At 39.5% G+C, this 12,241-nt stretch overlaps 1 protein-coding gene across 1 annotated transcript in view; it reads left to right on the forward strand.

Moving 5' to 3' along the window:
* Positions 1-12,241, forward strand: part of LOC102068631 (von Willebrand factor D and EGF domain-containing protein) — a 178,389-nt gene that overhangs the window by 80,843 nt on the left and 85,305 nt on the right. The window contains exons 10-11 of the mRNA XM_074547885.1: positions 392-570; positions 4,785-5,704. Of these exons, the coding sequence (XP_074403986.1) occupies positions 392-570; positions 4,785-5,704 (1,099 nt within the window). The remainder of the gene's footprint in view (positions 1-391; positions 571-4,784; positions 5,705-12,241) is intronic.

The raw sequence follows: 12,241 nt of genomic DNA on the forward strand, positions 1-12,241 counted from the left end.
GTTATTATTATAAAATTATTAAAATAAAAGACACAAGGGTGGCCTTATTGTCATGGAAGTCACTTCAAAAATTAGCTGGTAACTTACCACTGGGAAAACTTCAATGGATGCAAATATCAATTTAAGAAGAAAGTACTCATGGAGTTATTTATTTATGTAATACTATCAGATATGGATGCCATGGAATCTGAAAGCAAGCTAAATAATAGCACAAATAAATATTTATAGTGTTTCTAAGTGATCTTAAATTACCTCCGCCATCACTAACATCCTGCTTTGAAATTTTTGTGTATGGAAAGAGACGTTTTTTATTGCATAAAAAGCTTGCTAAGTGCTTCATTCATTGTGGGGGTTTTTGTTTGTTTGTTTGTTTGTTTTTCTGCCTTTTCAGATCCTGTTCCCTTCTGGGGCATTTGTTCGAGCAGACCTGAGTGAGAAGGGAATGGGAGTGACAGTGAGGACACCGGGCAGGGACTTCAACAGCACCCGGGGCTTGTGCGGCCTCTTTGATGGGATGGCTCACAACGACCTCAACAACGTGCCTGAGGAAGACTTCGTAGAGCAGTGGAGGTACAGAGATCCCACCCAGGATATGCTCTTAGCTGTTGGGAAGGAGGAAAGTTTGACGAGAAAGTCTCACAGATGCTAAGCAGAAAGATTTTTTAATGTAGAATCTGAAGCAGGAATAGAGATGGAAGCAAGTTTTGATATGGAAGAAAAGAATTGCTGAGCCAGTTTTATTGGATAACCAAGGAGGCAGAGGGTGTGTTAGTTAGAAGGGGTTTTTATGGCTTAGAGCAAAGGATAAACCCACCTCAAACAAGCAGATGTTTTTACCAAGCAGAAAGATAGCACAGGCAAACAAGTCAGCAAATGTGGCAAGTAGAAAAAAGGTCTCAGAACTTTCCACTGCAAGAAAATTGAAAAACAACTTCTATCTTGAACTGTAATGTACTAACTTTTAGTGATTGGAGAATAGTAACATGAATATGGTAATTATAGTAGTTATGATAGGCTATAGATAACAGATAGTTAAGGTATAGATTGGTTCTACTGTATTAAGATGCTCAGCAAAGAACAGTATATAATGCACTGTAACCAAAACCAAGGGGTCTCCTGGCCTGCCTGCAGCTGGAGCTGACAGCTGTGGGCACAGCTCTGTCACCCATGACCCTGGACTGTTGTAACCTCTTGGATGGAATAAAATGCATTTTGGAGAGCCACCTAGAGTCCTGCATCCCTCTTTTGGGCTCTTACACTTAGCAGTGTTCCAAATGGCCTTGATAGGTTTATTTCATTACAGACTCCCCTAATGGCCTGACAGAGAGGTCTGCTTAACTTAAGAGAGAAGCCTGAAGACCCATCTCCATCCCAGCAGCACAGGGCTTAATCTTCTGTCAGCACAAAACACATCAGCAGTTTCCAAGAGAGAAGTTTTATATTCACAAGTGATGCCATGTTAACAGCTGTGTTAAGATCCCTCTCAGCTGTTAAAAAAAAATGCAGTTCTCACCCACCCTTGAAAATGTAGGTAGTTGACAATAGGGATTAATTAAGGGTTTCGTATTTCTCTTGTTCTTTTATTCCTGAATGCTAATTACAACATGTGAGTATAGATTAAATGTTACATTTTGACAAAGTCTGGTAATACATGTACCATGCTAAAACCTAATATCAACTCTACTAATGATGACAGTGAGCTCTAAAAACTTGTACTTTCTGGGACAGATATCTGGAAACACAGACAGGAGAGTAACTCTGACATCTCCCTGTCACAGTCCCTGTCCCTATCCCTGCTCCTGTCCCTATCCCCTATCTCTATCCCACATTTTAATTCCTGTTGCTGAACTTCAAACATGCCTAATAGGTGCTCCTAAAACCAAAATGGGCTTGCTTGTGTAGCCTGATTTGTGAAGTAAGGAAAAACAAGGCAAAACATTAACATAGCACTTAATCTGTACATGGGAGCTCAGCACAGTCCTATAGGAGCAATGAATTTTTAGACTTCTTACACTTCAGAAAATAAACAAGCACCTCTGTCATATTTTAGTTCAATTCAGTGGGCCTAAGTAATGGCTATCTAATCTCTATTTTGGCCTGTCATTATAAATTCCACTATTTAGAATTCAACAGCCATCATTAACATCCTAATAATGGGGTAATCAGTCAGAGATTGCTTCTGGGAAGGCAGATGGAGAAATAGCTTGGTGCAAGAACCAACCAATAACTCACTGCCCCAAAAAAAAGCTAAAAGGTCCATAGGAGAACTTGCTCAAAGCAATTTTGTTGAAAAAGCTGAAGCCAAAGCACAGTGCAAAGGAATTTAGTTATGAAACACTGAGGAGTTTTCTAGGGCTGTGTGATGAGGATTCTTCAGGGAAGGCAGAAGCTCCTGTTAAGTGAGAAGGGCAGGAGGGGTGGTGAGTTTCATCTTGCACTACTCCCAAGGATGGATTCTCAAGGACCCCTCAGAACCTGTATAGAAAAACCAAACCAACAGAGAAACTGAGGTCACCTCCAAAGCAGACTGGATCATTCTCTGATCCACTCACTGAGAAACAGCCCAGTAAAAAACAAACCCTGGAGGGTGACTTTTCTGCTGCTGTTTTTAATTTCATTTTAAATAACCCTGAAAGCATGCTAGGGTTTCTCCAGCACCTGAAGCCATCTGAGTGCCCACCATCTGGCAGTTCAGAGCTTTCCCTGGCTCCCACCCCTCTCAAGCAGCTGCAGGGCCCTGCATGCACAGATCAGTTTTACACACCAGCTTTCCAACACAACTTTTAAACAGTAAAACAACATCAGAGCTTCCCAGCCACTAAATAGAAACCAGAGAAGAGATGAATTTTAAAACATGTGATTTAAGTAGGAAAAATAAAATCTTCAGACATTTAAAAATACGCCAAGAAACCAGCAGAAATGCTGTTAAATTCTGAACACTTTCTCTGTAATAGAATCCAATGCAATTGGATGAAAAAAAAATTCTTTAGTTCTTCCTGGATTATAGTGGGTGGCTCAGAGGAATGATAGTCTGGTCACCTCATGCAGGGACAGAGGGCACATTTGAGCTCACTGAGGAGCAGCTGTATGTGAGTGGCTGTGAGGAAGGTGGGGTTTCCATTCTTTCCACACCATACACCTCTGTTCTGTGTTCTGACCAAAAGAAGGTAATTGGTTTCATGTAGGATTAACAGAGGATTTTGTTTCAGTAAGACATCAAGGCAAAAGAGTTTCATTTTAGTGAAATTTTCATTGGTGCATTAAGTTTCTGTCCCGATTCTGGACCAGTTTATGTGGTTGATTTATTTTTTTATTAAATAAATAATACTTACAATAGCCTCTAGTTTATGTAGTATTATATCAAATTAGGATCTTCTTCTGCTGCCCTAGTCTAGATTTAAATGTACTTGATGCTGAATCAGGGAAGCTTCAGGGGCAGATAACCCCTCTATTAGAACCAGAGGGCTGGAGCGTGAAGGACACTCATTCAGACACTAAAATGTTTTGTTCAAAGGACAAATCTCTCAATCACCAAAACCATTTTATTTTCCTAGACTATAGTGAAGTGCAGAACAGCTTGTGCATTTCCATGAGCATGAAAACCACCCTTTTGTCTCATACTGTCTCCTGCTGAGCCCACACTTTGGGCAAAACAGTTCCATAAATGTTTGTGCTCATGTTTCAGGAGGAGAAATAGGTTCATTTTCCCACTGTCACTGAGATGCTCTGTTTTAAAGTCATGATTGTGTCAATGATCAAAATGGTAATATCAGATGCACCATTTAAAATGTATTTCTAACAAATTGGATAAAGGCAATTACAGTTTCCAACTACAGTATCTGGTGTTTGGCTCCAATATGTTGGCAAATGCTTTCCCTTTCCTGAAACCCCAACATTCTGGCTGTAAGACAAAAATAATGCCAAAATCATTTTAATTTTTGGTGCTCTTTCAAATTTGTCTGGTAATGACATGCTGCAAAATATTGGGACAAGAAACATATCCTTTCCTGTGAAGCTCTAGGATTCCTCTTGTGCTGCACAAACAAGATCAATAATAAGAGATATGAGATTTCTGAAGAAGCTTGAATCATAGCTGTTTATTCAAACTGAAGTCTCTAGAAGTTCACCCATCATTAAAGACTAAATTTAAAAAGGGGGAAGAGAATCATCTCAGCTTATATGATAGCCTAGCCTTATGATCAAGAGAACTGCTTTGTGTTGAAAGAAAAAAAAAATTAGAGAAAACTCTAGTAGAAGGAAAGAATGAAATGAAGTATGAAAAAAAAAGAGGAAGAAGACATTTAAAAGAAAAAAGTTAGCAATATACATCTTAGAGGACAGATCAGGCCCACAGACAAAGATGATTTTCCTAATATAGGATTTGAAACAAATATTACTTTTTTGTCATTCTCCAAGAGTTAGCTGTGACACCCAGGGACAAATCCAAGGCCTTATTTCATGTATAATACACAAAGGGTAACCTGCACCTCAGAGAAAGTCCTGCAAGGAGAAGTCAAGTAGTTGGGCAATGCTCCAGCAAACCACTTAAACATCTGGTACAAAAAGTCTCCATGAAGTGCTAGAAAACACACAGGACAACTCAAGAAGGGCAGTGCAAAAGTGACTAAAGAAAACAGCTTAAACTTTTTTCAAGTTTAAGCATTTTTTCAAGTACTTTTGTAGATTGGGAATTTATGCTTACCCTATCCTCAGTAAAAGTTTTCTTTTATGATAGACTAATTTGGTGGAAGTTTTCTTCTAATCCTTTCCTATTTTTGAATCAGAATTCCTCCAGGGAAGAGTTTATTTGACAAGACTCCAGCACCCTCTGAAAGGAAGCAAAGGAAAAGTTTCTGCAGATGCCAGAAGGAGAGCACCAAGCCTGTGCCCATGGCAAACACAAAATTTGCCTTTCAGACTCCTTCCCCTGAGCCCTCTGGTTGCCATCATGACCATGTGGACCACAGCTTTGCAATCCCATATCTGGATGTTACATCTGAGTTTGTCACTCATGCAGAAGCAGAGCCAACTTTGAGAAAAGATGGGAAACCACCTACCAAGACTTTTGGTCAAAGATATTTTTCTAAATCAGTCCAAAAGCGAAGAAGCCCTGAGGTACCACTAAAGCCTCTCCCACACAATATTTCCTTGAATAGCCACAGCTCCATTGACTCTACCAAACCAACAGGAGACCTAAGGAAAGCAAAAAGGCAAGACAAGTATTATAAAGACTCATCCTTTCACTCAGTGCATGGCCCAGCCCAGAGACACTCTGAGAGCTTCGCATATTTTTTCCCTGAGGATTATTTTGAAGGGGTTCGGATGAAAATTCCACTGTCATGGCCCACTCCCAATGGCCTGACTGCCATCAAAGCTCGGGAGACTTGCCACCAAATTCTTGCAAAATCCACCATTGGCTTGGCATGCAAAGGCCTCCTGGCCAAACACCTGGATGAGGCAATTGATATTTGCCTGTTGGACCTGCAGCTCAAAGATGACGTGGCTTGGGCGAGGCCACTGGTCGCCCTTTTAGAAAATGAGTGTGAAAGGAGAGTGCTGGGGAGTAGGAAGGGAGAGTTCCCTGTTGGAAACCAGCCCTCTGCTGTCTGGGAGGAGATCCTCACTGCTCTCCAGTGTCCCTGCACGGAGCTGGGCTGCCCGTGCCCTGCAGGCCACAGCTCCCACCACTGCAGCTCTGCCAAAAGTGAGTAAAACCTTCTTTCCATATTGGCATTATTAGGCAGAACATCTGCACAGAGTTGTTTGCTCTTCAAGCAGCGCTACCAGTAAGGTATTTGATGAATTAGTAATCAGGTTTTGACCTTGAGGAGCCAATCAAAATATCTGGTTGGCTGGTCCTTTGCGTTTTTTTTGCCTCAGTAACTTTTTAAAAATGGATTTTACAAGCCCCTTAGCAAATTGGTTTTGCAGAAGTGATTTTCTTTACATCTGATCTATCACTGGCAAGATGACAAGCAGGCTTTTCACAAAAAAAAAAAAAAAAAAAAAAAAGAAAGAGGAGCATCCTGCTCACCTTGTGGTCAATATTCATGTAAACAGTGTAGAGATATGTCTTTCTTCTTTTTTCTCTGTTCAAGAGGCAATAAAGTTTGAACCTTAATTTCAAACACTATACTAGTAGCAACACAAAATTAAAATGACAAAATGAACAAGTAGCCCTGCCAAAGCCATCAAATAGGATCAGTCTAGGGTCAGTCACCATGGCTTAGCTGAGACATCCAAATCTCCAGCCAGCCCCAGGAGCCCAGAGGCACATCTGACACCCCAATGCATTTATTATCAGGGATGGGATCGCCCATGTTCTTCACATTAAACATAACTTCACTGCGTGGGTTTAAAGCAGTTAAAATATAGCCTGACATCCTTTTTTTCTGTTAATTACAGACTAAAATTTGCAGAATAACTTCCCAAATATGGAAGAATTAATTCTCTTTCACACAGAGAAAAACTGACACCAGGGACTGAAAAGTGAGTTGAGCAATTTTGAAGCAATTGCCCAACATACAATTCAATGTTTAACTTATTTCTCTGTGAACAGAGAGGTTAGGGGGCTTGCTTGGCCCAGATTTTAAAATTTTATTTTTCTATGGCTGAAATCTCTCAGATAAGAGGAAAATAGCTTCAATATGACCTTTCAAGTAAAAGCTAATGGCACCTTGTCTTCTTGCTGTGAGATCAAATATAAACAAGGACAGAAAACAGAGCTCAGCCTGGGATTGCACAGGGAGGTGAGAACTGGAAAACAAACACACGTCAGCTGTGGCAAACACCCCCAAAACCATTGCCTTCCTCTCATTGCCTTCCTCTGCCCTGACTGCTTTGTCTGTCTCTTGCTGCCTCTGCATTGTACATTTTCAATGTTCAGCTGGACAGGGTGCTGGGCCATCTTGTGTAGACAATGCTTTTTCCTGAGTTAGAGAAAAACTAAGAATAAAACAACCCATAAAAATTAAAACCAAGGTAATAACTGTCATGCTTAACTTTCTGGGTATTCTCCCTTGTCTTTGGTATAAATGCAGAGAAGTTAGGAGAAAACTCCATACAATAAATTCACCTCAGCATTAACTATGGAGTGGAAAAAGTGCTGCAACTGTCTAGAGTGAATCAGTGAATGAGCTGCAATGAGGTCCATTGTTAAGGACTATTTATTAATTAATTTATGAATTTTTGATTTAGAATATTTATTAGTGATTTAGAATATTTTTCTATATATACAAAAATGGAGAAGCTGTTAGATATATATATATATACATACATATATACATACACACACACATATATATACATACATACATATATATATTTATATATGTATATAAAATTATCTGATCTTGTGAATGAAATATAAAGCAGAACTATACATACAGTCTGAGGTCTGATCCCCTACAAGGAGAAATAAAATCTTAGTTCTGGCATGCCAATCACCCTGACATTATAATACTAAGAAAAGGTCATCTAGATAATTTGGTACAGTCAATCAAGGCAAGCCTCCATGGGAGCTTCACCTTTAGCTGTTCTTCATTTTTGAACTTAATTCAAAATATATTTAAGGTTATTTGCTTGTTTCACATCTCCCATGCAGAAATGTTTTACACAGACAGCATGGAATCATTTCGATTGGGAAGGATCTGGGAGGTCATGGAGTCCAACCCTTAACCCAGCACTGCCATCTTCACCACTAAACCATGTCCCCAAGTGTCACACCTGAGGTGGTTTTTTGAACACTTACAGGCATGGTGACTCCACCACTTCCCTGGTGTTCCAATGTTCCAATGCCTAAGCACCTTTCCAATGAATACATTTTCCCTACTATCCAATTTAAACATCTCTTGGTGATGACAGCAACAAGATCCTCTTGTCCTGTTGCTTTTTACCTGGGAGAAGAGTCCAATCCCTACCAGGTACAACCTCCTTTCAGGTAGGGCAGAGAGCAATAGAATCCCCCCTGAGCCTCCTTTTCTCCAGGCTAAACACCACAGGGCTGTTCCTTACAGATCCCAAGGTCCATGGGTGATGGGACACCTCTTTCCAGGGAAAAACCCAGCAGCACCACACAGCAACAATCAACCTCACAAATGTCACTTCACAGGACTGGAGGTGCTCAGAACCGAGGTCCTGTACATGTCACCAAAGGCTTTCACTCCAGAATTGGTTACTAGGGATGAAGAATTAAGATAAATCTCAGAAATAAAGCTGTGTGCTCCAACCAGAGCAGCTTGAGCTCCATCCCTGGGAGCTCAGGAGTCCTGGCCTGGCTGGCAGAGCCCAGGAAATCAGCACAGGCAGGTTAAGCCCCTGGGCTTTGTGACTAATGAGCAGGGGCTCTGCAGAAACGGAAAGAAAGGAGGAGAAATTAAGAACTAAATTAGGTTCCTGCAGGACATATAAAAGTGCTGTCTCTTTCACTTTCTTTTCAAAAAGTCAGGAGAGAAGAAACAGGAGAATGAAAGTTGATCTCAGAAATGCTGAGTTTTAAGTGCTATTGCTAGGAAAAAGTTATTTTCCAGGAGAAGCTACAGGAGTAGAGAAGGAGGCTTGCTTAGGCCAAATTTTAAAATTTTATTTTTCTATGGCTGAAGTCTCTCAGATTAGAGGAGGCAACTCCTTTTGCTGGCTATATATTTTCCCATCAGTTCCAAAACAAATCTCTGTCTAATTTTCCTAGGTTGGAATTATAGATGTGAATTAAAACTCCCCCAAGATCAAGGAGGCTATCAACATAATTCAAATATATTTTCCAAGGTCACCCAACCTCAGCTATGCTGCCAATATAGAACAATGTATTCCACCACTGGTCTTGGCCAGCAAACACAACCAAAAAGATGGTTTTTTGCAGTATTTTAGGAATCAAAATACAGGCCATGATATATCTGAAGTGATTTTAAATGAAAACAGAAATAAAGAGAGAAGATGGGAAGCGTGGCTTGCAGACAAGTTCACTCCTCTGCTCTGGCTGACTCCAACAGGAGCAGTCCAGGTGGCCAGAGCTATAATTATCCTCACATGAAAATCGCTATTTGGAGCTGAAAGGCACCTCTGAAACTTGGCAGCACTCCAGAAGCTTAGAATTTCTTAATGTTGCTTAACATTTCATAACCCCCACCCTCCCCCCAACACCTGTATAAGGTGCTTAAAATGTCATTACCACCTGTAATTAAAGGCAGAATCCAATTACAGCAGGTAGCAAATCGGGTTGGTGCTTACCATTTGTAGATATTGACCATGTTGCTTATTAAAAAATATCAGGACTGGTAAAGCACACATAGAGTAATGTAATATGCAGATTGTATGAAGCTCTAAAGAGCAATTACAAGATAAAAGGTAATGAGGAGTAATAACGACAAATTAGTTTCAGTGAAGTAATGACACTTGAAGTTTAAATTTCTATGTGGAAAGTTCTGGGGAGAAAAAAAATTACGCAGCAAAGAAATCAAAGCCAGCAAAAAATGATAGTGAGAAGGTGAGAAGGGAATGTTCACCTTCCACACTGACAGAGATCCCATTTTCATATCAATACATTTCAGTGGTGATATTAAGAGGGGCTGTGAACCCAACTGCATTTTCAGAGCTGTGAACCACAACCACACAGGTCCCCCAGACCCATCTGCTACACCCTGGTATTTTTAGAGTGGTTACACAGACCTTTCTGAATTCAGCAGTCTGCTTTGGGTCCTGTTCATGTGCTGTAATTAAATAATATGAATTAAAGCACGCAATATTTTTTAAAATTTATTTATAATGAGCAAATTTATGAGGTCAGCTATTACAGTTCCTCAGGCTGGGTCTTCCAATGGAAAATGCCTCTCCCCCTTGGAAGAATAAACTTAGAGGTTTGATCAGACCAGGAATATAAGATCAGGTACATATTATAGAAATCTCACCTTTTATGTAATTGTGATTGATTTTTAAGCTTAGTTCTCATTTTCAAAGACAAAGAATGAGGAAGATATTGAAAGAAAATACTTAATTTTTTTCAGGATCCCCAGGTGAAAGGAGACAGAGCTTTTCAGTTGTGTACATCAAACTCCAATCAGTTTTGGAGACTGGAGCATTTGTATGGGAGCATCCTGGCTGAAGTAAATACTTTTCTCCCACTTGAATCAATTCAATGATCTTAAAATTCCAGATCATAATGATTATGCAAGGGCTGTTAGGAAGTCAAGTAAATTAATACTTTCTGGTATTTTCAATATGTGTTTTGCTGATAAGATGCAGAGGGAGCCATCAGGGTGTGTTGGTACAATAGATGTTGTCCTTGCATAAATTAAAGTAAACAAAATATTACGCAAAGTAAAAAATACATCTTAGACTTTTCAAAGGAAATAGAATCCATTTCCTAAATCCCCAGGATATCTACAATGAAAAATATTGCTCACTGTGTGTAAGGCTGGTGTTCTAGCCTGTGGTGACCAGACCTTCCAGGGAGAATTCCATTTAATAGCAACACAAGGGCCCCAGAAACAGTTACCAGAAAGTGTGACCCTTTCCACAGGAACTGATCTTTTTTTTATCAAATCACTTGGGCTTGTAAACAAAGACAAAACAACCAGGCTTTTTGCTAATATGGCAAAACATGTTATATGGCAGAGAGGATGCAGTACACTGTAGCAATTCCATTGATTTTTCAAAATTGGATTTCATAAGAAGAGTCAAATGTGCTTGTGAGAACAGCAAAAACCATTCTTACTGGTTTAAACTTTTCTCACCAAACTACTATTGCTATAAAAAAATGTTAAAGTGCGTTATCCCTGAAAAAGCCCTTCTTCTTTTCAAATTGTAAGTCCTTGGGCTTAATTCTACTCTTCATTATAACAGTTCCATTGACTTTGGTGAGCACAGTATTAACAAAATCACAGTTCTTGCCACAGTGATGAAGTTATACTATCAAGACAAAAATCAGGTCTCTTTTTCACAAGTGTTCTTTTCTTTTTCCCTTTTTCTCATACTAATTGTTGACTTTTGCACTCCACAATGTTGAATTTTCCTGTCTATCCAGCTGAGGGAGGTTTGAAGCTCTGCACTGCCTGTAGCCTCCCCATTCCCTCTCCTGTTTAAAGGTTCACTCAGCTGCTGATGGGTGTGAGGCTGTGTTCTTACACTGAAATTTAGAAGCTGGGGCATCTGTTTCTATCATATTATTTTTCTTCAGTTGTGAATCCTATAAGGCAGAGAATATTTCAAGCAGATCCCTGTGTACCATTGCAGCATAAACCAAATTTTAAAACACAGCTCCCATCCCACTGGGACTGTGTTCTTTACACTGGGCTTAAAGATATTAAAGATATATTCTTATTTCCTTTAAGCTGACATCAAAGAAGACTCACTAAGATATCAATACTCCATAAAAGAGGTTCTATAAAGCTCGAAAATGAAAACTTTTCTTTTGAGACCTGTAATCTCCACTTACTGTGAATTTTTCCCCTCAGCTTACCAATATTGGAAAGTAGATAAAGAATAAGTATGAAGATACATATTATGCAATTTAAGATTACATTGTGTTCAGTTAGTCAGCTTTTTCCTATATAAAACAATTTATGATTTAGTACTGAAAAAAACTGGGGAAAATATCTTTAAAATGTTTGTTTGCAAAGCACACTTTCCTTCTCCCAGCCATCTGCAGAGGTGTGGTCCTCATCATCATTGAGGCCCTGGCACAGGATGCCCAGAAAAGCTGTGGATCTCCCATCCCTGGAAGGGTTCAGGACTTGGAGCATCCTATTTGAAGAAAATTATTCTACAGTATCTTCAGTTCTGGGCCATAAAAATTTAAATAAATACATTCTTCTCAGCAAAAAACCAGAGCCAGTATTAGCAGACATAATTTTAAAAGGTATAATGAATAAATATCAGGCTTTGAGATTACTTGTCAAAACATCAAATTTTGAGCCTAGGGCTTGTCACCTTTTGAAAATAGCACTCTTGTTCTTTTAGAGGAATGAACACCTCCAACCACAAAAGTTTTAGCAAGAACCACAAAACTTACAAAAGAAAAACAGTTTAGAATCAAAAGAGGAGAAAAGCACAAACTTTAACTACCACAGATGCATCCTCATTGACACCCACATACTCTGCTCAGAGAAACACTTTTCTCAGTCACATCAAACATCTTTGTGGGCAATTCTCAGGGACTGGGGACTTCTTGCTAGTTTTGAAGCCTTTCTTCTTTTCATAGCAGTTTTACTTTAGCTTTTGCTGGTGCAGATGCAATAAACAAGCATCT

This window comes from Zonotrichia albicollis, chromosome 10, assembly GCF_047830755.1.
Source record: "Zonotrichia albicollis isolate bZonAlb1 chromosome 10, bZonAlb1.hap1, whole genome shotgun sequence".
NCBI classification, from domain to species: Eukaryota; Metazoa; Chordata; class Aves; order Passeriformes; family Passerellidae; genus Zonotrichia; species Zonotrichia albicollis.